Source organism: Podarcis tiliguerta (assembly GCF_965153285.1).
Source record: "Podarcis tiliguerta genome assembly, chromosome: 13".
Classification (NCBI taxonomy): domain Eukaryota; kingdom Metazoa; phylum Chordata; class Lepidosauria; order Squamata; family Lacertidae; genus Podarcis; species Podarcis tiliguerta.
Window position 1 is genome coordinate 38,347,774 of NC_139546.1, and position 26,644 is coordinate 38,374,417.

The window sequence follows — 26,644 nt, forward strand, 5'->3', positions numbered from 1 at the left end:
GTCCTTCCAGTGAGCACTCAGGGCTGATTTCCTTAAGAATGGAAGCGTTTGATCTTCTTGCAGTCCATGGGACTCTCAAGAGTCTCCTCCAACACCATAATTCAAAAGCGTCAATTCTTCGGCGATCAGCCTTCTTTATGGTCCAGCTCTCACTTCCATACATCACTACTGGGAAAACCATAGCTTTTACTATGCGGACCTTTGTTGGCAAGGTGATGTCTCTACTTTTTAAAATGCTGTCTAGGTTTGCCATTGCTTTCCTCCCAAGAAGCAGGCGTCTCTTAATTTCGTGGCTGCTGTCACCATCTGCAGTGATCATGGAGCCCAAGAAAGTAAAATCTCTCACTGCCTCTATTTCTTCCCCTTCTATTTGCCAGGAGGTGATGGGACCAGTGGCCATGATCTTCGTTTTTTTGATGTTGAGCTTCAGACCATATTTTGCGCTCTCCTCTTTCACCCTCAATAAAAGGTTCTTTAATTCCTCCTCACTTTCTGCCATCAAGGTTGTGTCATCTGCATATCTGAGGTTGTTGATATTTCTTCCAGCAATCTTAATTCCGGCTAGGGATTCATCCAGCCCAGCCTTTCGCATGATGAATTCTGCATATAAGTTAAATAAGCAGGGAGACAAAATACAGCCTTGTCGTACTCCTTTCCCAATTTTGAACCAATCAGTTGTTCCATATCCAGTTCTAACTGTAGCTTCTTGTCCCACATAGAGATTTCTCAGGAGACAGATGAGGTGATCAGGCACTCCCATTTCTTTAAGAACTTGCCATAGTTTGCTGTGGTCGACACAGTCAAAGGCTTTTGCATAGTCAATGAAGCAAAAGTAGATGTCTTTCTGGAACTCTCTAGCTTTCTCCATAATCCAGCGCATGTTTGCAATTTGGTCTCTGGTTCCTCTGCCTCTTCTAAATCCAGCTTGCACTTCTGGGAGTTCTCGGTCCACATACTGCTTGAGCCTTCCTTGTAGAATTTTAAGCATAACCTTGCTAGCGTGTGAAATGAGTGCAATTGTGTGGTAGTTGGAGCATTCTTTAGCACTGCCCTTCTTTGGGATTGGGATGTAGACTGACCTTCTCCAATCCTCTGGCCACTGCTGAGTTTTCCAAACTTGCTGGCATATTGAGTGTAGCACCTTAACAGCATCATCTTTTAAAATTTTAAATAGTTCAGCTGGAATACCATCACTTCCACTGGCCTTGTTATTTGCAATGCTTTCTAAGGCCCATTTGACTTCACTCTCCATGATGTCTGGCTCAAGGTCAGCAACCACACTACCTGGGGTGTACGAGACATCCATATCTTTCTGGTATAATTCCTCTATGTATTCTTGCCACCTCTTCTTGATGTCTTCTGCTTCTGTTAGGTCCTTACCACTTTTGTCCTTTATTATGGTAATCTTTGAACGAAATGTTCCTTTCATATCTCAAATTTTCTTTTTCTTTTTTTTTTTTAAATAATATTTTATTGAGTTTTACAACAGAAACTTAAAGCAACAATAAACAAACAATCTCAGAACAACAACAAAAAGAAAAAGAGAAAGAAAAAACAAGAGAAAATAGATACTACAACACACAAACACATAACAGCAAAATATATTAAAGAAAATAAATATATTAAAAAACAATTTTTGTCTCCTTATATTCTTTACATTAACTTATTTCTCCGACTTCCCCAGACCTTCCTTCTCTGTATTCCAAAACAAATATTCTGTCTGCAAATTCTTTTCCTCTATCATATTTTGATTTTCTAATACTCTTAAAGACTAGTAGATAGTTGCATTTCCTTAAGTCTGACAAAATATTAAATCTTTCTCTGATCACTTTTTCCCAAATACCCATTCACCCTCAATCCGATGTCATCAAACGTTCGTTATCTTATAATGTTTCTGTAAATAGTCCTTAAATTTCCTCCAGTCTTCCTTCACCGTCTCTTCCCCCTGGTCTCTGATTCTGCCGGTCATTTCTGCCAATTCCATATAGTCAATAACTTTCATCTGCCATTCTTCCAGTGTGGGTAGCTGTTGAGTCTTCCAATACTGTGCGATGAGTATCCTTGCTGCTGCTGTAGCATACATGAAAAATGTCCTATCCTTCTTGTGCACCTGTTGGTTAGCCATACCCAGGAGAAAGGCCTCTGGTTTCTTCAAGAATGTGTATTTAAAGACTTTTTTCAGCTCATTATAAATCATCTCCCAGAATGTCTTTATCCTTGGGCATGTCCACCAAAGGTGAAAGAATGTACCTTCAACCTCTTGACATTTCCAACATTTATTGTCAGGTAAGTGATAGATTTTTGCAAGCTTGACTGGTGTCATGTACCACCTGTATATCATTTTCATAATATTCTCTCTTAGGGCATTAGATGCTGTAAATTTCATACCAGTGGTCCATAACCTTTCCCAGTCAGCAAACATTATGTTATGACCCAAATCTTGGGCCCACTTAACCATCACTGATTTCACTTCCTCATCTTGCGTATTCCATTTCAACAGCAAGTTATACATTCTTGACAGAGTCTTAGTTTTGGGTTCTAACAGTTCTGTTTCCAATTTTGATTTTTCCACCTGGAAACCAATTTTTCTATCCATTTTGAAAGCCTCCATTATTTGATGATAATGGAGCCAATCTCGAACTTTACTTTTTAATTTGTCATAACTCTGTAATTTCATTCTATCACCATCTTGCTCTAAAATCTCCCAATATTTTGGCCAATTGGCCTCCATATTGAGTTTTTTTAGTGCTTTTGCTTCCATTGGAGACAACCACCTTGGAGTCTTATTTTCAAGCAAATCTTTATATCTCATCCAAACTTTAAACAATGCATTTCTGACAATGTGGATTTTAAACATTTTATGCACTTTGACCTTGTCATACCATAAATATGCATGCCAACCAAAAACATTATTAAATCCTTCTAAGTCCAACATGTCGGTGTTTTCAAGAAGTAGCCATTCTTTTAGCCAGCAAAAAGCTGCTGCTTCATAGTAAAGTTTCAGATCTGGCAGGGCAAAGCCCCCTCTTTCCTTGACATCAGTTAATATTTTAAATTTTATCCTTGGCTTTTTGCCCTGCCAGACAAATTTAGATATATCCTTTTGCCACTTCCTGAAACAGTCAGTTTTGTCTATAATCTGCAACGTCTGAAATAGAAACAACATTCTTGGCAATACATTCATCTTTATCACAGCAATGCGACCCATTAATGAGAGTTTCAAATTAGACCATGTTTCTAGATCTTTCTTTATCTCCGACCAACATTTATCATAGTTGTCTTTATATAAGTTCCCATTTTTAGCAGACATGGTAATTCCCAAGTATTTCACTTTTTTCACTACTGTCAATCCTGTCTCATTCTGAAACCTTTCTTTCTCAATTTCTGTTAGGTTCTTTGTCAAAACCTTGGTTTTGACTTTGTTTAATTTAAACCCTGCCAATCGACCAAACTCTTGAATCAATTCTAAGACTCTTTTTACACTGGATTCTGGCTCTTGCAATGTCAAAACTAAATCATCTGCAAATGCTCTTAGTTTATATTGTTTAGATCCGACCTGTATCCCTCTAACCAATTGGTCCTTTCTGATCATATTCAGCAACACCTCCAGGACTGATATAAAAAGTAAAGGGGAAATTGGGCAACCTTGTCGTGTACCTTTCTCTATTCTGAACTCCTCAGTTATTACATTATTTACAATTAGTTTAGCTTTTTGTTCAGAATAGATTGCACTTATACCATTTTCAAATTCTTGGCCTACCCCCATGCCTTGGAGATTCTTCTTCAAAAAACTCCAAGAAATATTGTCGAAGGCCTTCTCCGCATCCACAAATATCAAAACTGCTTTTGTATTTATTTTTTCCTCCAAAAATTCCAATATATCTATTATATTCCTCACATTGTCAGATAGATGTCTTCCTGGGAGAAAACCTGCTTGGTCTTTGTGAATCTCCTCTATTAATATTTTCTTGAGTCTTCTAGCCAAAATATCTGCAAAGATTTTATAATCCACATTCAATAGCGATATTGGGCGGTAGTTTTTAAGTTGATGTTTCTCAGTCTCTGTCTTCGGTATAAGCGTGACAAAAGCTTCTTTCCACGTTTCTGGTGCTTTTTTCCCCTGCAGTATTTCATTACAAACATCTTTCAACGGCTGAATTAACCAGTCCTTCAATACTTTGTAGTATTTGGCAGTCAGTCCGTCCGGTCCTGGAGACTTGCCTAGTTGCATATTCTGGATGGCACTCTGAATTTCTTGATCTGTTATCCTGTCGCTCAGTTTCAATCTGCTTTCTTGAGATATTTTCGATAGCCCGTTCTCTTTCAAAAATTCCTCTATATCTGCTTCATTCTGGGGTTGCTGAAAGTAAAGCTGTTTAAAGTATTTTTGAAAGGCAGTCCTTATTTCCACTGGGTTCTGTATATTTCTTCCTTCCACTTCCAGATTTGTTATCGTGTTCTGTTTTTGTCTCTTCTTTATTTGCCATGCCAATAACTTTCCACATTTGTTTGCTGATTCAAAGGTCCGTTGTCTCATTTGCCTTATTTTCCATTCAATTTCTTGATTAATCATTTGCATATATTCAACTTGATATAACTTAATTTCTCTTAAAATTTCCTGTGATTTTGGTTTTACTCTTAGTCTCTTTTCTCCCTCATTGATTTTCTCTAAGATCTTTTCTCTTTTTTCCTTTTGTAGTCTCTTCTTAAACGTGTTCTGTTGAATCAGGAACCCCCTCATAACAGCTTTACTTGCGTCCCATACAGTTCTTTTCTCCACTGTAGTGTTTAAATTTATCTCAAAATAGTCCTTCAGGGTTTTCTGGGCCTTCTTAGTTATTTCCTCGTCTCTGAACAGAGCGTCATTCATCCTCCATCTAAAGGAGCCAGTTGGTATTAAGTTCATTACCATCTTAACAGCATTATGGTCGGAACAAGTCTTTGGGCAGATTACCGCTTTTTTTGTCTTCGGTGCCAGTCCTCTCGTAATCCATATCTGGTCGATTCTTGTCCAGGTCATTTTGGCTTCAGAGAAGAAAGTACCCTCTTTTCCTAAGGGGTTTTTAGTTCTCCAAATGTCCACCAAATCCAGGTTATCAGTCAATTCAAAAAAGGTTTTTGGTAGTCTCCCATCTTTGGTGACTACCTGTCGTTGTGCCTTATCCATATTTGTCGAAACTACTCCATTCATATCACCCATCAACATCACATTGTACTCCAAATAATCCATCAATGTCTCATGCAACTTCTTGAAAAACTCGGATTTTCCATCATTAGGTGCATACACACCTACTATCAGATATTTTTGTCCATGATATTGGATTTCAATTGCCAAATATCTCCCTTGTTCATCTTTAAACATAAACTTTGGTGAAAGGCTCTCTTTAGCATATATTACAACCCCTCTTTTTTTAACTTTGTCAGATGAGATAAATTCTTGGCCCAGTCTTTTATTAATTAAGATTTTCCTATGGAGCCTTGTCACATGTGTTTCTTGTAAGCAAATTAAGTCCAATTGTTCCTTTTTTAAAATATGAAAGATCGATTTCCTCCGTCGAATTGAGTTAAGACCATTGCAGTTCCAACTTAAAATTTGCAGAGACATGGTGAATTTATTCTATTATGTTCCTCCAGTTGCTCCCAACGTCTTATCCTTATCTGTCGAATCCGGTGGTGTCTTTTTCTTCCGAGTCCTCTTTGGTTTTGCTCCTGTCACGCCTTCACTCCCTTCCTCTGATGATTCCGATGGGTCTGTTACTTTTAAAGTTCCCTTCTGTAGGTCCTCCTCGTAGGTTTCTAGGAATATATTTTTATCCTCCACTGATTTTATCTTTATCTTTCTTCCCTTGATACTGAAAGAAATTCCTTCCGGGAATTCCCACCTGAAGACGATATTGTTTTTTCTTAGTTGGGTAACCAGGTCCTTGTAGTTTGACCTAAGGTCCAAAAGAAATTTTGGAATATCTTTAAAGATCTCAACTTTGGATTGATTGATTACCAAGGGTTTTTGAAAGTGTAATCCAAGAACCTTATCTCTTTCTTCTTTGGTTCGAAACGTAATCAAACAGTCTCTAATTTTGATCCTTTTACTTGTTCTTCCCAATCGAAAGGCACTCAATATCTTAAATTCCTCTTTCTCGGGTTCCAAATTCCAAAATTTCTCAAATTCTTGTGTAAGAAAGTCCCGCAGGCTTCCTTCCTCAATTTCTGGTATATTTCTAATTCTCAGATTCGTTTGTCTCTCTTTTAAGTCCAGCATAGAAAATTTTGCTCTATATTCCTCTAGTTGCTTATTCATCGGTGGTAATTTCTCCTCAGTGGCAACTGCAACTTCCTTTGCCTCCTCAGCAATTTTTCTTGTCTCGGCCGATGCTTCCAATAATTCCTTAATTGCAGCTGTATTTTGCTTTATATTTGCAGAATTTTGTTCTATTTTTTGGAAGGCCTCTGTTACTCCTTTATTTGTCTCTGCGACCTGGCTTTTTAATTCCGTAACTTGTCTTTTAGTGTCTGCCAGTTCTTCTGTCAGTTTGTCTAAGGATCCCTGTACCCTTGCAAATCCTGCCGTAATAAGGTCTTCTGTCCCCGACATTACTTTAACTTTAGGTGTGACAGAGGCACTTCCTGTAGGTTCTGGGAAGGATCCCCTCCTTCCCGTGTGAAAAGATTTGCCAGATCTTGTTGTTTTGTCTTGAAATTGCTGTACTTTCCCTCTTTCCTCTGCCATAAGCCGACTGTTTCAAGGTTACTCTGCAGCTGTAACTTGTTATCTATTCCAAAGTAAACAGTGGAAATTTTTCTCAGTTATTTTGTAGCTCTGTAACAATTCCAGTAGCCACCAGGGGGACCTAGCAGATGTTGCAGCTGAAGGGATAATATGTCTCCCCCTCTCCTTTCACAGCAAACTTGTATCAGTAATATTCCCTCTCAATATTCACAACTCAAATCCTTTTAAGCACTTCCACAGTCCATATGGCTTAACTTTCAGGTTTGACAGATCAGGACCAGGAGTCCAGGCAGTGAACTTTATAGTAAACTTCTTTCAATGCAGGCAATAAAAAAGTTTTTTTTTTAAACTCCCCCCCTCTTTCCCTGCTTCCCGAGGGGGGGGGATTTCTCTCCAAAGACTTCAGATTTCAACCCTTTCAAACTTTATTTTTGTAGGGTTTTTAGTCCTCACGTCTTTGCTTTCCAATATTTACAGGCGGAAGGCTGACTCCCTGTTTAAACCTTTCCGCTTCGGTATCATATTACGTTGTTAATTTAAGTCCAATTTAAATCCAATTACTTCTCAATTCTTGCTTAATTTCATCAGATCCTTTAAGATATTTGTATTTTTCCTACTCACGGATCCTTCTTTTTAGTCCCAATTGCACAGGAAAAAGTTGAGCGCTGCTCCGATCACAGCTGCGCGACGTCACTCCGAAAAAGAAGCGATTGACTCTCAGCACCGCTTCAACCCCCGCCACGCTCCGGAGCTTTTACTGAGCCCCGGAGACGTTTTGGGAGAGCGCTGTTGGTGCCCGCCGAGTCCCACGGACGTAGACCTCCTCCGTCCACGTTTCCAAGGGTCCCCCGCGTCGCCGTGGCGGTAGAACCCTGTTTTTTTCGGAGCTTCCCCCTCCGATGCTCAGCAGGGGGCCGCCATGATCGATGGCGCTCAACCCGGAAGCCCATATCTCAAATTTTCTTGAACAGATCTCTGGTTCTTCCCATTCTGTTGTTTCCCTCTATTTCTTTGCATTGCTCGTTTAAGAAGGCCTTCTTGTCTCTCCTTGCTATTTTTTTGAATTCTGCATTCAATTTCCTGTATCTTTCTCTATCTCCCTCGCATTTTGCTTGCCTTCTCTCCCCCGCTATTTGTAAGGCCTCATTGGACAGCCACTTTGCTTTCTTGCATTTCCTTTTCATTGGGATGGTTTTCGTTGCTGCCTCCTGTATAATGTTGCGAGCCTCCATCCATAGTTCTTCAGGCACTCTGTCCAGCAAATCTAAATCCTTAAACCTGTTCCTCACATCCACTGTGTATTCATAAGGGATTTGATTTAGATTGTATCTTACTGGCCCAGTGGTATTTCCTACTTTCCTCAGTTTAAGCTTGAATTTTGCTATAAGAAGCTGATGATCTGAGCCACAGTCAGCTCCAGGTCTTGTTTTTGCTGACTGTATAGAGCTTCTCCATCTTTGGCTGCAGAGAATATAATCAATCTGATTTTGATGCTGCCCATCTGGTGATGTCCATGTGTAGAGTCGTCTCTTGTGTTGTTGGAAAAGAGTGTTTGTGATGACCAGCTTGTTCTCTTGACAGAACTCTATTAGCCTTTGCCCTGCTTCGTTTTGAATTCCAAGGCCAAATTTGCCAGTTGTTCCTTTTATCTCTTGATTCCCTACTTTAGCATTCCAATCCCCTATAATGAGAAGAACATGCTTCTTTGGTGTCAATTCTATAAGGTGTTGTAAGTCTTCATAGAATAGGTCAATTTCAGTTTCTTCAGCACCAGTAGTTGGTGCATAAACTTGGATTACTGTTATGTTAAAAGGTCTGCCTTGGATTCGTATCGAGATCATTCTATCATTTTTCAGATTGCATCCCAATACAGCTTTCGCCACTCTTTTGTTGACTATGAGGGCCACTCCATTTCTTTTGTGGGTTTCTTGCCCACAGTAGTAGATATGATGGTCGTCTGAACTGAATTCGCCCATTCCCATCCATTTTAGTTCACTGATGCCCAGGATGTCAATATTTATTCTTGCCATCTCATTTTTGACCACATCCAACTTACCCAGGTTCATGGTTCTTACATTCCAGGTTCCTATGCAATATTGTTCTTTACAGCGTTGGACTTTCCTTTCGCTTCCAGGCATATCCGCAACTGAGCGTCCTTTCGGCTTTGGCCCAGCCGCTTCATCAGCTCTGGATCTACTTGTACTTGTCCTCCGCTCTTCCCCAGCAGCATGTTGGACGCCTTCCGACCTGAGGGGCTCATCTTCCAGCGTCATATCTTTTATATGCCTGTTGTCTTTGTCCATGGAGTTTTCTTGGCAGGGATACTGGAGTGGCTTGCCGGTTCCTCCTCCAGGTGGATCACGTTTGGTCAAAACTCTCCACTATGACCTGTTCATCTTGGGTGCCCTGCTCGGCATAGCTCATAGCTTTTCTGAGTTCTTCAAGCCCCTTCCCCACGGCAAGGCAGTGATCCATGAAGGGGACATAAGAATCTAGTTGCTCCCAAAGACTTGTTTTTCTGTCTCTGCACCACAACACTGCTTTGGAGCGACCGCCCCTGCCAAGCGCCGCGGAGGAGCCGCTTCCCCGAGGGCGTCGCCCGCTTCCTTCTTCCTCCTTTCGGACTGCCGCCACTCCGGCTCTGTCGCGGGGCGAGACTTTCCTCTGGGCAGGGGCGCCATGACGACCCCCGAGGAGAAGGGGGGGAGGAAGCAGCGGCGGAGGAACCGCACAGGCAAGTACCCCGAAGACCCTTCGGCGAAGAAGCCCCTGGAGGAAGGAGGCGAGAAGCTGAAGACGGAGGAGGCCGGCAAGTCCACCGAGAAGAAGGGGGAGAGGGAGGTGGATCCCCTCCTCGAGTTCCAGGGACAGCAGGGGTCCCGATGGCTCTATGGTGGTGGACGCCAGAGTAGCAGCAGCGACGACGACGACGACGACGACGACTTTACCCCCTGGGACCTCCCCCCGGGGCGGCGGCAGGACCCGTTCCCCCTGCGCTTTGGCTTTGAGCAGGCGAGTTACTATCGGGAGAGTCTCTTTATCGCTCGCGCCTTGCAATTCTCCCTGGGGCGTTTGAGTCGGGACGAGCGGCGGAGGTTCCGGGGCAAACTGCGCGAGATCCCGCTCGAGGAAGGCTTCGTTCGCATCCCCGAAGAGGGTCTGCACAAGGCAGGCGCCTCTCGCCTCCGCTACCTGCTGCTCAGCTACTACGGCGGAATATACGCAGTCGAGGTGGCGGCCGACTCGCTGAGAGCCATTGACTGCGAGTACGAGGCGGACATGCTCCTTCTCTCCGTCGGGGAACGTAAGTCTTTGGTGGATCCTGACCTTCGCAGCCGTTCAGTCTGACAGCAGATCCTTCCATCCCTGGTTGCGCCAGCCCAGCGCTGAGCTGCAGCCGCGAAGGAGGGAAGGAAAAACAACCATCTGCTTGGAATGTTTGGAAGTACCTTTACTTTAGCGCCAGGCATTTAGCGCATATGTAATAATATGAGATGTTTCAGCAATCTGATGGCTTTAAAAATCACAAATACCTCCAGCGCCCTTAGGACAAACAGAACAACAAAGAATCAGCCTTAAGTACAAGGGCAGGCCGCTTTTTGGACTCAGGGTAGAGCTTGTCTACCCTGCACAGGGTAAAAGGGAAAGTCTTTTTTCTTTCATGCTTGAGCGCTGCAAAAAGTTTTAATCAGGCCTGTAAGTTCAGAAGGTTTGCGAGCCATCCTGGCATCTCTGGAAAAGAGGAAGGTACCAAATGGGCCTCGTGGTCCATCTAGCTCAGGATTGCTAATATTGCCTGACTGCGGCTCTCCAGGGTTCCAGGCAGGAGTCTTTCGCAGCCCTACCTGGAGACACCAGGGATTGAACCTGGGACCTTTGTCTCCACTGGTAGTAGAGCTTTCAGTTCCACACTGATCATCTGCAAGATCATAGAACGAAGTTGATGGTTGTGTAAAATTCAATCAGCTTGTTAGAAGCTGTGTTTTCTTCTCTTCTAGTAGCTTTAAGTTATGAGCTACATATGCAAGCTTTTCTGCTCTGTCTCTGCCTATTCCTTTTTGCTAAATAAATAAGTCCACCTCACATGCTATTACACATAATTGTGGGTACTTTAAGTGTATAAAGCATTAAAGCTACTTTCTGTAAATAAAAAAAAATCACACTGTATGGCCAAGGGTATACAATCGCTAAGAATAAGGTCACACCAAAATAAAAGGTTTTTTTTTTTTAAAAAAAGGCTATTCCATATAGTTGAAAGACATACAAATTCAAATGTTCATCAAATTTAAACGGATAGCATTTTTAAAACTAAAAAAAAAAATGTTTTCTGTAGCTCACATTTCAGAAGTGCCAGTGGTGAGTGACACATTGCCCAGTAATGTAGTTGGATCAAAAAAATCATTATTCATTACTTACACTGGCAATAGCACAGCTTGACTTAATTTTTATTAGATTTTTAAAATGTGGGTTGTAAAACTAGTTCTTACATTAGAATTTACAGTTTGTGGAGAATATTACCCCAAACAACTAGTGTGACACCCCTAGTCATTGGTTAAGGCAATAAGTGCTTACCCAGCAAGAAATGCACTGGCGCCAATTAAATATAGAAAAAGACAGTTTTTGGGGAGGGGGAGGGGGAATAAAGCAGCGAATTTTGACCTCTCCCTTACCTGCCTACAGGTTATTATATGCAGAGTGATGAAAGAAAGAGAAAAGTGTGGTAAGTCCAACACACAAGTCCCCTCAATATTCTGTGCCCGTGACCATGGGAGTAGGCAGAGGGCCAGCTGCCCCCCCCCATCAAGTAAATAAAAAAAAACTTAACTAATTGATCAGTTGTGCCCAAGAGAGCTCAGTTCTGTCCCCCCAACATAAAGCCTGCCCCCTACAATAAATCCTGGCCACACTCAAGGCTTTGACTGGCCCCAATGGGCTGCTGTGGTGGACCCTTCAGGCCCTTCATGCTGTTGTGACAGACCCCATCAGGCCTCCTCTCACCACATGACATCACATGCAATCCAGTTTGTGGAGAATATTACCCCAAACAACTAGTGTGACACCCCTAGTCATTGGTTAAGGCAATAAGTGCTTACCCAGCAAGAAATGCACTGGCACCAATTAAATATAGAAAAAGACTGTTTTGGGGGCAGGGGGAGGGGGAATAAAGCAGCCAATTTTGACCTCTCCCTTACCTGCCTACAGGTTTAAATATGCAGAACAAGGAAAGAAAGAGAAAAGTGTGGTAAGTCCAACACAATTCTGTTTGCAGGATGGGCAAATGTGTTGCTAAAACGAATGGTGCTAAGGGATTCGATGATAAGCAAGGGGGATGGGGGACTGACAACCCCCCAAATTTCGAGGAGCGGGTTGGGTCCCCTCAATATTCTGTGCCCATGACCATGGGAGTAGGCAGAGGGCCAGCTGCCCCCCCCAATCAAGTAAATAATAATAAAAAGGCCCTTCATGCTGTTGTGACAGACCCCATCAGGCCTCCTCTCACCACATAACATCACATGCAAACCATAATTTTCTGACTTCAGACTTCTGCATATTATCATACAGCATGCTTTGTATGCAGGGCTGGCCCCAGACATTTTAGTGACTGAGGCAAATCAAATGGGTGTTTCCCCAGAAATTGTAGTTTGCTAAGGGTGGGTGTGTGAAAACACAGGGGAAAGTCACTTCTCTCCTTTTTTTCTTTCCCTCCTGCCTTCATTCCTTCTCAGCAGCCCCACCAGCAATGAGCAGTGGCAGGAGAGCATCAATGGCAGGGAAACCCCTTGCCCTGCTGGGACCAGGGGGGCTGAGCCAGGCTGGGATGGAGGAGGCAACCTGAGATGAAGTGGCTGTTGCCTTCTGCTGGTGGAAAGGAGGCTGCCTGACCTGAAAGAGGAGGCAGAGCTGGACCTGACAGCCAAGACCAATCAGCTTAATAATAATAATAATAATAATAATATAATATCATAGTCCAGGGGGGAGAGGGGAAGGCACAGCTGCTGCATCTTCCTTTCTCAAGGAAGATGGAAAAGTATGGACAAAAGAGGCAGCTGACTGGTTTGAGTATATCCTTGGCCATTAAAAAGGATGGCAAATTACATCATGCTTTTTTTCCAGCGTGGAATAAATCAGCATGTTTTCCAGGTTGCATAGAAAAGCAGATCTCAGCATGCTCAGAGGTTCAGTGAAGGCAGTATACCAGGGGCGGAAAACGTAAGCCCCAGCTTGTATCCTAATCAGGTTCTAATTCTCTCCCCACAACAATGCCTAAAATAAAATCAATGTTTTTGCCACAGGTCAATGAAAGGAGTCGCTGTCCCTGCTGATCAAATGGTTTGCAAGGATCAGTGGGGGCAGTAGAGCAGGGGTGGAGCACTTCAGGCCCAGCTTGTATCCTAATTAGGCTCTAATGCTATCCCTCCCTCTCCACCCCCCCTCCCAGCCAAATATGCCAACATAAAAGAAATGTTTTTGCCACAGGTCACTGGAAGGCGTCGCTGTCACTGGGGATGAGATGGTCTGCAAGGGAAGAAAAGAATTACTTGAAATTATTGAAAAGGACCTAGAATTCTTTGTATGGTTATCACACAATCACTTTATTATCACATGGAAAGAATACCGTCGCTTGCTGGTAGCAGAGGAAAAATCCAAGGAGGAAAGTCAAAAATTGCTGAATATGATCCAGGAAAGGGGGGAGGCAACTTGTTGCTGGTTCCTGGAACAAGTAGAAAGGAAACATCCAGGCTCCATTCAGATTCTCCTAGTTGCAGTCCATGGTGAGTTTGACAGAGTACCTTCTAAACTTCAAGGACAGTTCAACTACCTTCCTCCTCCTTGCCACAGTCATGTCAGGTAAAGAATTATCTTTTACAGGCTTGGGTAAAGAATTGTTCCAGGCGACAGGCCCCTCAGGGCTGAAGTCAGAATCCCCCTTGTTTGCGGAGGAAGGAAGAAGCAGCAAGGTGGAGAACCCAGCAGTTTGTGGGGAAAGTGTTGTGTGTCATCTGTGTCCCTGTGAGGTAAGTGGCTGAACACATGGGCCCAGATCAGGGGAGGGGCCAGCTGCCTCCCCCCAGTCAAGTAAATGAATAACAATACTTAACTAAAAGTAGGAATTGTAGAAAGATTTTGACAGATTTTTCTGAACACTTGGAGTAACCCCCCCCCCCAAAAAAAGTACCGTATTTTTTGCTCCATAAGACACACCTGACCATAAGATGCACTTATGTCTTATGGAGTGAAAAATACGGTGATTTTAAACAACTGTTGTTGAGACATTTCATTCCACATCTGCAAGACACAGCCAGACAGATTACTCCTGAGTGTCCCTGCTCCGGAACTGGAGCCAGACCAGCCGCCTGGTTCTCTATGAAGCTGGTAATGAATAAGCATGTGAGAGGGTGACGAGAAGGAAGTTGGCAGAATGAGTCTGACTGAACATAGATTAGAGCCTCTTTGAAGACCCATTCTGTGGCAGTGCATTCCCATTTCCTGGAATGGGAATGTTTTCTTATGTTAACATGGGTTTTTCCTTTCCCTGTATCTCTCATGTGATTGGTTGAGTGTGGGTCACATGAGAGAGGCATTCCATTCTGTTCCAACTGTTATTCCAGTAACTATCGTTTTCAGCTGTCTTTCTGCTTCTCTCTCTGCGTGAGAGGAGGGAGAATGGCTGCCAAGAGAGAGTTCTCAGGATACTCATTTGGGCCGTGTGTGTTACTGTGATCTGTCTAAAGTGAAACAGAAAGAGGAAGATCCCTAAACGTTAATAGGGAGAAACGTGTGCAAGGGCTCTCCGTAAGGAACAGGGAGAATGCCACTGAGGTGAAAGAAAAAACCTTTCGTAAGAAACTGTAAGACCTGAGTGAGAACTACTATGGCCAAAATGAATGTAGAAGAAAGTAGCTCTAAAAGAGCCATTAGTGGTCTGTATTTGTGGGTCTGACCTCAAGCAGTGCTCCTTGGTGTGGTCATATGGGTGTTAGAAACAGGAATGTCCTTATTTCAGGTGGAAAAGGGGTCTGGTGCTCATATTGGTGATAAATTATTTTGTAACAGGATCTTCCAGAAACAATCAGACCAGAAGTGTTTTGGCACTCAGAAATGAGTCGTGAAAGATACAGGTGAGCAATGTCTCTCTCAGATTTTCAAAGCTTTCTCCTTTAAGGGAAAGTTATCTACATTGAATATCTTTTGGGGTTTCAGAGAAGTGTTTAGCAGAACACATTTGGTATATGAAGGTCTCACAATCATCATATGTGGTGGTGCTCTCTAAAACGTTCCCAGACTACATCTGTGTCAGGGACTGGGCAGAGGAGGAGTGGTGGAGACCTGAACCTTCCAGGGAGGAGGAAGAAGAAGACAGTATAGATTTACAACAGGGGTTTGAGGGAGGTCAGAGGCGGATGAGAGGGAAAGTTGGGAAATCATGGGAGAGCAACACACAGCTAACATGCTGACATTAGAAAACATTCCAGACGCTCCATCTTCCAGAACCCAGCAAGCCTTTAAAGTAGGAGAGCTAAGGGCTTCCGAGTTGAGCGCGCCTGGCAATGGCAGATTTCCTCCGTCTCGGAGGGGACTGCTCTCCGAAAAGAAGGGTCTGACCGCCTACGGCGAGGCGGAGACCCGCAAAAAACCACGGTCGGAGGAAGACCGTGGACCTGGGATCCGGCTTGTGCCATCAGCGCCTCCCCTACTCGCGGGGAGACCCGGTTTCGGGGCTCTGGAGCGACGTGGGGTGAGCTGCGCGGCACTTTGGATCGATCGCTGTTTTCGGGGAGTGAAGCCGCATAGCTGCTGTCAGGGAAGCGCCAACTTTTCCTGTGGACATTCGGATTAAAGAAACTTTTGTAAGTAAATGGAAATTGGATTATAAATTATTGAAATTCGGTATTGGATGGAAGGTCAAAACAGGAAGCCCACCTTCCACTCTGTAGAAAGATCAAGGCAAAAGTGAAAGGACTGGAGCCCTTAAAAAGTACTTTGCAAAGAAACAAATCTGCCATCTAAGCTTTCTAAACCCCCCCTCGGAGGCAGAGGGAGAGGGGGAGATTCTTTAACTGTTTATAGCCCTGCAGATTCTTTTAACTGTTTATAGCCCTGCAGAGCAGTGGATTTTGAATCTGTTTTCTACCGTCTCCCGGGACCGGGCTGCCAAAGGAAAGAACTTTTATTTTATAACTAGAAATAATCACCAAAAAGAACAGATCAAGGGAGAACTGAATCTTTTCGTCTTTTATTTGTTGGAAAGGAAAAATGGAGTTGAGCTATAATTGTTACTGAAAGGTGGATAAAAAATAACCGAAGGAATTGTATCCGGCTGCCGTGGAAAGTTACAGAAACACATATCGGACTGTCATGTTTTGGATGGAAAATTCCCACACAGGCTGAAATCTGGCAGAGGAATACAAGCATTTGACCTTGACAACAAGATAACAGTGAAAGACTAGGCTTGGGAGCATGGAAGAAAAAATAACAGCCCTGTTTGAACAATTTCAAAAAAACCTGTCTATTTTGGAATTTGGCATTTTGGATTTGAAGGAAAATGTACACAGCCTGGCTCAACAAGGAGAAAAACTAGCAAACTCGGCTCAAGGATTGAAATCAACTAAGAATATGAATCAAACAGAACAGGCGCTGTCTTTGCAAGAGAAATCGTCAGTGGAAAATATAGTAATAGAGCCTCAGATTGATGGACAAAAAATGGACTATGAGTGTAAAGAGCCCAAAGGACGGATTTGGAAAAGTAGTGCCATATATGGATTGAGTGATACAGGTCTGACAAGATACATTTTGGAAACTGGCACTTTGAGAAAAATTGAAGAAGGGAAAATTAGCAACTTAAAGGAGTGTGCGGAGCAAGTCTTGGACAATTTTTTGGTTCACAAGAGGAATTATAGAGTTTGGGCAAGCTTGCTCAAGAAGGACAAAGGAAAGGGGGAGGGGAATGTGCATTTGGACATAACTTCAGGCTCGAAAAAGACTCTGCTGACAGGCCAGGAATATGGATTAATGGCCCCGGACATAAGACAGCCTGGCTGACTGATTGAACTTATGGACTGCAAAGACCTTAAAAAACTGTTAAAAAGACTGGCAGTACCTGAAACCGGGGGGAAGAGATGGTGGGATAAATTTGGAAATTTTTAAGTAAAATTTGATATAATATGATTTTAAGCATTTTTGGGGGATGACGGAAGGAATTTATTTCGGTTCCAGGGAGTAAGATAAGGAAGATGAAACATTAGGATATAAGGGCATGTTATTATAGGGTTTAAGATTAGAAGATTTAAAGTAAATTTTCTTTTTCTATTATTGTCTTTCTTCTTCACAAGTGGTAAAGGTAGATAAGTGAAAAAGCACTAAAAGTTGGATGGAATTTGCCAATTAGATTAAAAATTGGAATACAAAGAGGGAGGTGGGAGGAAGTCAAAGAAACAGGTTAAAAAAGAAGGAATTTGAAACTTTGAGTTGTTTGGGGTTTTTCTGTTCTCTTTTTTGAGTTTTTCTTTTTTGAGATTTTTTGTGGGGGGGGATGGGGGAGAGGGTTTTTTTTCTTTCTTTTTTTCCTCCTCGTTTGGGTTTTCTTTTGTCTTTTTTTTTCTTTTTTTCCCCCTCTATTCTTTTTTTTTTATGTGTCTTTTGTGGATATGTTGTGTTGTGTTATTGGAAAACTCAATAAATATTATTTAAAAAAAAAAAAATAAAGTAGGAGAGCTAAGAGGTCAAAGACAGCACCAATAGAAGTGACGAATGAGGAAGTGGGAGAGACGGGATGTGTGGAGATTCACTCGGGACAACTCCATTATTGAAGAGACTGGGTTGTATAGCCTCTCTCTGTAAATACTGAATAAAAAAGGATGGTAAGAAATATTCCCTTGTTACGATAATTTTCTGGGCAACAGCTGGGCGTTGCTGACAGCATCCTGACCATCTGTCACTTGCACATTGCATTCTTGGGTTCCCAGGAACAGAGCTGGGAAAATATTACGATTCAACATTGGTGTTGCTTATATCCAATTGTTTATATCCTCCGTCCGTCCTTTGAGGAATGGGCTTAGCATCACAAAATAATGTCTAAGCCAAAGCAGATTGTGAGGAAAGTGAAGTCTGTAAGTTTGGAGAAAAGGTTTTTCTACTCTTTAAATAAAGGAGCTCAGACTTATCAGATCTTGCAACATTGCAGGCACATGGAGAAGAGCAGAAAGAAGGTGTGCCCAGGCAGAGAGGAGGAGATACAGTTTTGCCCACTTCCTGCCTGGGCACAAGGGGGTGTTCTCACAGAGCTCTTGCTAGCAAGTTTACGGGAAAACCCTTTCATGCGCCTATCTAGCAAAACACAAATTGTGGGTTCGACTGCATTTTAAATGTCTCACACAAAGAGCTCATGGTTTTCCACTTTTCAGTTGTGATCTTGGGGTGAATATTCCACATCTCCATTTCACTCTTTTACACCCTGCTTTCCATAGGGGTTTAAGTGTGCGTAGGTCTCTTCCTAATCTTCATAGAATCATAGGATTGTTGGAAGGTATCCTGAGGGTCATATAGTACAACCCTCTGCAATGCCAGAATATGCAGCTGCCCCATGCAGGGATCAAACTTGAAACCTTGGCATTATCAGCTCCAGGGCTTTTTCCATCTGGACCTCACCAGAACTGAGTTCCAGCACCTCTCATGTGGGCGCCATGGCCATTATAAGAGAAGAAGGGAAGCGTTCATGGTCAGTTCCGGAACTTCTTTTTCTAGAAGAATAGCACTGATCAGAACCGTGCTCTAACCCATTTTATTGTTTCTTTGAGATTTTATGGTCAAATATTATTGGGGTGGGGATTGCTTCCCATCATGGGGGATGCAGAGGGTGTTCAGCTGGTGTTTAATCCATTTCTCTTTCCATTTTCTTCTTTGTGCCATTCAGACTGTGCTTCACGGAGGCTGGATCCTTCCTTTGCTTTTATACTGATGTCATATTTGAGGTGAGAGGAGCTGTGACCATCACCTACCACTTGGATTCATGGTCTAAGCACCTGGCCGAACAGAACACGGAGGACTGGGTTGTCGCTGGGCCTTTGATCAACATTGAAGCAGATCCAGCAGAGGCTGTGGCAGCTGTTCACTTCCCTCACTTCTTGTGTCTTGCAGGTGTGGCAGGCGAAAAAGGTTTGTAACAAAATAAATATTGCATGTAACTAGGAAGGGTGCAGTGATGACCTTTGTCATCCACACTCATGGGAGGTCATGCACAGGCTGGCTGCAGAGGAGTGGTGGGAGGCACCAGTTGGGGAACCCACAAGGGAACCCCCAGGGGAAGAAGGTGGGAGAATGACGAGGGATCAGAGGGAGCAGCCTGGGAGGAGGTGGTGGTGGAGGTTGGAGAGGGAACAGGGTTTAGTGAGCAAGAAGAGGCTGTGACCAAGAGCAGTGCAAAATTGGAGGCAGAAGTGGAGGTTGGAGAGGAGGGGGACTAGGAGACAGATGTGAGGCAGGCTGCTAAAGAAGTCAGGGCAGCCTCCCCCTCCTTTTGCAGCCTGCTCCTTTCTCCATTCGTCTCCCAGAATCAGAAGTGGTATGAAGAAGGCAGAACAAACACAGACATAGTTTTGGAATCTCAGATCGCTTTGGGAAGGACCTGGGGGAGAAAGAGCCTTAGGGAACAGCCTCATAGGGGCTAGATGTACCGGAATTAGCTGCAGTGCAGGGTTGACTTCGCTGACACTGGGTGTTTTATTGCTGACCTGCTCTTGACTCCAGTTCCTGGTGGACAGCTCCACAGTTTCCCACTTGTAACATGTCTGTTTGTTTTTTCTTTTGCTCCTTTCCAGGTAAAGATGGTTCCCAAGTCCTCATTGCACATTTTGTGGAAGGCGGCATGAATCTAGAGAAGCCAGACAGAGTGGGGCCATATCATGTTGTGTTGGAAAACCCAAACTTCTCTCCACGTGGAGCCATTTTGAAAACATCATGGTCATGGTTTAAGCGGAAGATAATAGTGCACACTGTAGCACTGCTCTATCAAATGGTTCAATTCTAGCCACCAACATTCCACCTGTACCTTCTGCCCAATGACCATTCCATAACAAAGGTAACCAGGATTCTGCAACTCTGATTGGTATTCCAGACGTCCTGGATCTTTTGCTTGATCATAGGAAGCCTGACAGAGTAGCTATACAAAATTATGCATCAGAGTGTGTCATGGTTTATGAACTGTATCTCCTTTTGTTGGGCTTGAACTAATTTACCAGACTGCTAGCCAACATCATATTACCTATCCATATTTTGGTCTCTGCTACCGAAGTGGTTTAGTTTTTTTTATATCACTGATGGAGATCCTGTGTCCCTTCAAATGTTTTGGGACTACAAAACCCATCATTCCTGACTCATGACATCTGGCAGGTTGCAGGTTCCCCATCCCTGCCTTAAATGCTGCAACAAAGCCAAGAAAGGGGTAGGGATCCAGTCTTCCAGAAATTGGTTACCTTTCTTGCATAACTCAGAAGTGCCCTTCTTTGCCTTTCCCAGGCGGTTCATGAGCATGAAGTACAGTGTCCTTCACAGAGAATAGACAAACCCCCCTGGACCCTGAGGCCTCTGGCAATTGGCTCTCGCTTCTTTGTGGAGACAAATGATGTCAGAGTCTGTCCTAAGGTGAGATGCAAAGATGATGAAAGGCTTTGCTAGGGCAGAGCCAAGGCTGTAAAGTATGAGAACGGGAGGGACTCCACCAGGATCCCTTGTCATGCTTTAATTTGACTCCCTTGGACTGGTTGACTGGGCTAAGCCTTGTTTGCACATAAGGAGGTTTCATGCTTCCCCACAGGAAGTGGAGTTTCAATACCTAGATGCTGACAAGCTGCAGCAGTATGTGGAACTGTTTGCTCAGCAAATGCAAGACATGTTCAACTTCAGTGTGATGGAGAAGCGCAAGAATGAACTCATCTGGGAGGCCCTTGTGACACAAGGTGAGCTTAGTTGGAAGAAAATTGGAAGGTTGGACCATAATTTGGGAGGCAAGATGATAAAGGACATCGCAGTCACATTCCCTCTTTGACTGCCTCTTTCCTGTTCTCTTTCAGAAGAGTTAAAGTCTCCTGAGATGACGTCTTCTCCTTCAAACTCAGAGCAAGGTCTGCAGGTTTTAATTACTTATTTCCTCGTAGTTAAATCCCACCTTCCTCCCAATGGCAGCACAGAGTGGCTGGTGATACAGTACCACAGAAAAGTCACTTTTGTAATGTTAGGAATCGCCTTCCGGTGCGGGTTGCCCATTGCTTTATAGTCTCCTTTGGTGCCAGATGAAGTTCTTTTAATGCAGCTAAATTTTGTAGAAACAGCTTTGGCTTGGATTCAGCACACCCAGTGTGCTAACGGAATCCAGTGCAAATGCTCACGATACTTCAATTGGGCTTTCCTCCCTTCACCCGCCACTTCCCTCAAATGCACTTTGGAGGGTCAAGGAGAACCCCCAGAACAGCCAGAAAGGGTGCAGTGTGTGTACTTGGCTGTTGGGGAGGGATAGCTCTGTCTGGCAAGCAGGAAAGGTCACTGTTGGTGACATTTAATTTCTCCCTGTATGTTTTACAGCCTGGGCTTCTCAGTTTTCAACTGAGTGTCAGTTCTTAAACTATTTTTGTAATTGCATGTTAATGTGTGTGTTTGTTGCTCTGTTTTTCCTTGTGAGCCAACTTTGGAAATTGTGTTATGAAGGAGTAGTGCAAGTGTAAGACTTTAACAAGTAACATATGTGACACAGAGTCCAAAAAGGTGGTATTCTTCCAAGGACAGGGGCCTTGTGGGTAGTTTTCATGGATTTAAATGCTGGCAGAATGGCCTCTCTCTCCCTACAGTATCGCAGCAGACCCCTGCCGGCAGTCCTGGTTTGCACCCCCAAAAAATTGTTCACCTGGGGCGATGGCCCCCTGGGCCCCCCACGCTATACCCCTGCTACAACTATGATGTAGAATGGAAGGTGAGAAGCTTGTGAGTGTGCAAAATTTTGGTGTCACACAACGCTGCTGTAATTTGAGACCCGAAGGTCCTCTACTGGTTCATGTTCCATGATTATCATTTCCCCGTGATCCCTCCTTGTTTCCTACCTATCCATGAACTTTCTCTCTGTCTTTTCCAGGTGCTTGTTGCTGCACTCTGACCCATGCTGCTTCCAGCAGCACTGACCCAGGACATGGGGTGGAAAGCAGGTAGGGCTTGACATTCCCTTTCCTCACACAGAGCCAGTCCTGCTATTAGGGACAATACAGCAGCTGCCACAGGCAGACAGCAGATGTTGGGGGGGGGGTGCTGTTTAGGCATTGGCTGCACTGCTGTTGCTGGAGGAGCAGGAACATGCAAATGTGTAAAGTCAACAGAAGCTAAATTGGGTATCTCTCTACATATCAGTTGCATGCAAGGCTCCCCTCAGAGCAGGAGGAGGTTTAGCTCCAATCCCAGCATTGTGTTGCTCGGACCTCCAATCGCTGATCAAAGATGGCTCTCTAAACTTCAGAGCAACCTCAGGCCACCCCTCTCCCCCACCCCCAGTGCCAGTCACAGTCATGGAAGGGGACAGCACCTCCTGATGATGCAGCTCCTTCCCATATCCCTTTGCTGAGCTTCTCTTGTTTTGTGTCTGCTTTTCCCTGCTGTTGGAGGCGCCAGTGCAGAGTGAAGGTGAGGACCATCAGAGAACGTCTGGTGTCCGTCCTGGAGAATCTGGATGAGGATGAACTCAAGAGGTTCAAGCTCAATCTCAGTGATTCCCCCATCAGGGGTGGCTATGACAACATCCCTCGAGGGAGGCTAATGAAGGCGGATGTCATGGACCTGAGCTTGCTGCTGCTTGGTTACTACATGGAAGATGCTGTGCAGGTGGCGGCTGATGTGCTCAGAACCATCAACTGCAGGCCTGAGGCAGAGAGGCTCATCTCCCTCTCTGAGACTGAGTAAGAAAGAAGGAATTCCAGCTCACAGAACTTGCTGGGATGGAAGGCAAATGGAGGGCCACCTGCCAGCCCCCCCCCCCCAATGCAGAGTGGTGGATTGATCATCTCTTCATGGGGGCAGTGGGGATGAGAGGATAAAAACCTTACATCAGGGATAACCAACCTGGTGCCCTTGAGTAGTTGGCTTATCTTTTTTATTTAACAGAATGTGTGTATTGCTCAGTTATAAGAAAAAAATCTCTAAGCTATTTGTATAAAACAAAAAATATTATTTTTAAATAAAAGTCAGAAGTTTAAAATTAGTTGAGGTTTAAAAAATTCAAAATGGTAATAATATCAGCAGCTAAAATATATTTTTTAAAATAAAATCACCTATTAAAATACGTGTCAGCGTTACGTATCTGGGTAGGCTTGCTTAAACAATATATTTTTTTTTAGCAGGCACTGAGCATCGTACAAAGAAGACAGCTGTCAATGGGCAAGCAGTTCCAGACTGTAGGTGCTGCCTTGCTAGAATAAGGATTCCCTAGAGGTGTTGGACTGCTGCTCCCATCAGTCCCAGCCAGCACTCCTAAAGATCAGGCATGATGGGAGTTGTAGTCCTGCAGTTTATTTAGGGCACTGTGTTGGCTACCGCTGCTGTACATACAAAAGCTGTTAGCTCTGGGGCAATGTTGTTGAGGATATGAAGACATGGATCTAGTTGTGCATCCACACCACATTTTTAATGCACGTTTAGAGCATGTGGCTTCCCCCAAAGCATCCTGGGAACTGTAGTTTAGCCCTTCACAGGGCTGAAATACACCATGCTCTAAATAAAATACTGTTCCCAGGATTCTTTGGAGGAATTCATGCATTTAATGGTGTCAATCAGCCCTTTGTCTTGTGTCCCTCAGATTTGAGGCTTACGGAAGAGCACTTCCCGTGGTCACGCAAGATGGGAGTTGTAGTCCAGCATCTTCTGGAGGGCACCATATTGACTACCCCTGATTCACATGGTCTCATGTTCCCCAGTTTGGGGAGTTTTGCTACAACATGACTGGGGGACAGCTTGCTCTGCCTGGGAACAGGTACACCAGTGAAACTTCTCGCAAATTTAGGGATGTGTTTCTCACTTTAGGTAAAACTTGCCCTTTCTAACTTCCTGAACCCCTTGCCTGCACCCACCGTAATACTTTAGGATTACCTGCATAGGCCACCACTTGGAACATTCTAGAGCTGTACAAAAAATTAGGCTTCCAGGTGGAAAAATCAAAATTAGAAACAGAATTGTTAGAACCCAAGGTTAAGAATTTGTCAAGAATGTACAACCTGCTGCTGAAATGGAATACTCAAGATGAAACGGTGAAATCTGCTATGATTAAATGGGCACGAGATGTTGGGCATAACATTATGATGGCTGACTGGGAACAGTTATGGACCACAGGTATGAAGTTTACGGCATGCAATGCCTTTAAGGAGAATTTAATGAAAATGATTTACAGGTGGTACATAACACCAGTCAAGCTGGCAAAAATTTATCATTTGCCTGATAATAAATGTTGGAAATGTAATGAGACGGAAGGTACTTGCTTTCACCTTTGGTGGACGTGCCCAAGGATTAAGACCTTCTGGGAAATGATATATAACGAAATGAAAAAGGTGTCCCACACTTTAGAAATTTGGGGGCTTCTTTTCCCTTCATTTCCTGACAGTATTTAATAGCTTCACACATGTACTCAATGATCCCTTTTTTCCTTCCTCCAGGTAGTAGTTCATGCCAAAACCTGTGCCTTATAAGATAGTAAGAGCTTGCTGGATCAGACCAGCATCCTGTTCTCACCTCTGCCAGCCAGATGGCTGTGGGAAACCTGCAAGTGGAAGAACTCGCTCCCTTTCTGTGGCTTCCAGCAACTGGTATTCAGAAGCATTTCTGCCTCTGACTGAGGAGGGAGAGCGCAGCCATCATGGCAAGGAGCCGTGTCTTCCATGAAGTTGTCCAGTAACTTTTTTGAAACCACCCAAGTTGGTGACTAGCACTGTCTCCTGTGGAAGTGAGTTCCATGGTCTAACTCTGCGCTGTGTGAAGGACTTCTATCTGTCTGCGTCTTCCAACATCCAGCCTCATTGGATGCTCACTGGTTCTAGCGTTCCAAGAAAGGGATAAAAACATTTCTCTGTCCACTTTGCTCACACCCTGAATAATGTTATAAACCTCTATCATGTCCTCTCTTACCTTTTCTCTAAACAGTCTCAAGCCCTGCAGCCTCTCTCATATGGGAGTTGCTGCATCCCCTCAATCATTTTGCTTGCCCTTTTCTGAACATTTTCCAACTCTACAATGTCCTTTTTGCGGTTTGGAACCAGAACTTTCACAGCATTCCAAATGTGGTTGGCCATGGATTTGCAAAATGGTATGATATTCACAGTTTTAAGTTCAGCTCCTTTCCTAATGATCCCCAGCATGAAATTGGACTTTTTCACAGCTGCCACACACTAGATCCACCTCTTCATCATGCTACCCACTGTGAATTTTAGCCCATTGAGCTCTTAAGAATTCTCCCACAAAATCCCTAGCCTTTCCCAATAGAGCTTCAATTTCCAGACCTCCAGGAAAATACCAATGAGCCACACAAAGCAGTTCTGGTATTTTCCCCTTTATTCCCTTATAAAAGAAAAGACACGACACAGTCTTCTATAAAAGTATAAAAAGAGTTTACTCACATTCTGTTCACAATTGGATCCCAGAAGGCAGACTTAGTTTTCAGGTGTATGTTATTTTTCAAAGCTAACTCAAAAGGAGACAGTCCCTTTGTCCTCTCTTGGCTGGAGGCCAAGAGAGCATCTTTGGCTAAGCAGATGTTACTTCTTCAACTAAAGTAGTCAGAGAGAGAGAGATGGCTGCCCTGCCCTGTGCTATTGTCGTTACCTGCACAGGTGAGGCCACACCCACCTCTAGTCACATGCAGAGGAAGTTTACCTGCTGGCTGGACAAACATTCCTCCCCATGTGTAAACGTTCACTCTAGGAATGTTGTACTTGACTGCTCTTGTGTTTGACATACCACAGCAGAGCAGTCTCATTCACTAAGTACAGTGCCTCTGGTGAGCAAAGTCCCTCCTGAGGCTGCAGTTCAGTGCATGTTCCTTTCCTGACAGGACTTTTTCTCCTGCTGGGAGATGGACTTCTTGGAGGAGGAGCAGGTGTCAATCCCAGGAGATGAATCCAGAGAGAGACAGCCTGTCCTTCTCTGAACTTCCTGGGTGGTGGTGACTCCAAGTTGTTTTGCTTTAGGGCTTCCTAACATTTCTCCTTTCCAGTTTGTACATTGTAAATAAAAGTACTTTGTAATAAAGATATTTTACCAATAACATTCTGTCCTTTTCATTAGGCCTGCATAAGCTTCCAATATTCTTTCATCCAAAGGAAACTGGTCCAAGAAGTCTCTCTCAATTTTTGGTACACTTTATCATGGGAATTTGGTTATTTGAAAGAAATGAGAGGAATAGTCTGGGATGCACAGAAGTCCACCCAAGATTTCTGGGCACCTGCGCCAGATATTGAAGAAAGCCCTCCTCTAACCAGCTCCCTACAGATCCAGATAATTTGATCAGGACCGACCTGCCAGAGAACTTGGGGGAGTTCTCCTTCTTATCCCTTGTCCCATCCACTTTCCGGAGCTTGTGCCTGGTCGCTGCAGTTCAGGGGAGCCAACTTGAATGAAATATGGGGGCGGGGGGGGGGGCGCAGGTAAGCCTTGCCCCACATATATCACAAGATCACACTATTTGAATGGCAATGACTGTCAACCTTGGAGGTGGACCTGGCCCCCGCAAATATTTTTTTGGGGGGGGCAAAGGGCCCTGGAGCCCTGGCGCCTATGCTGCAGTTAATCCCATTGAAGATCTGGGCTGTCAGGTGTGGGGCGTCTTCCTCCGTGTAGTAGCGAAGCCGGAGCAGGCTCACGTGCGTTTGTAGCACCCGCTCCTTCAGCGCCATCCATCGATGG

At 43.9% G+C, this 26,644-nt stretch overlaps 2 protein-coding genes across 2 annotated transcripts in view; both read left to right on the forward strand.

Annotated features, from left to right (window-relative positions):
- The first annotated feature begins 9,300 nt into the window (after positions 1 to 9,300).
- LOC310662768 (caspase recruitment domain-containing protein 8-like) overlaps positions 9,301 to 26,644 on the forward strand; it is a 33,022-nt gene continuing 15,678 nt past the window's right edge. The window contains exons 1-2 of the mRNA XM_083409861.1: positions 9,301 to 10,031; positions 11,408 to 11,447. Coding sequence (XP_083265987.1) covers positions 9,407 to 10,031; positions 11,408 to 11,447 — 665 coding nt within the window. The 5' untranslated portion in view covers positions 9,301 to 9,406. The remainder of the gene's footprint in view (positions 10,032 to 11,407; positions 11,448 to 26,644) is intronic.
- Positions 14,828 to 26,006, forward strand: LOC310662591 (caspase recruitment domain-containing protein 8-like; the record flags this gene model as incomplete). Its single annotated transcript, XM_083409530.1, has 10 exons — positions 14,828 to 14,847; positions 18,639 to 18,880; positions 19,543 to 19,613; positions 19,752 to 19,802; positions 20,240 to 20,365; positions 20,538 to 20,679; positions 20,794 to 20,844; positions 21,846 to 21,915; positions 22,366 to 22,656; positions 24,407 to 26,006. The coding sequence occupies 10 exons, from the start codon at positions 14,828 to 14,830 to the stop codon at positions 24,438 to 24,440; spliced, it is 1,098 nt and encodes a 365-aa protein (XP_083265656.1). The 3' UTR covers positions 24,441 to 26,006.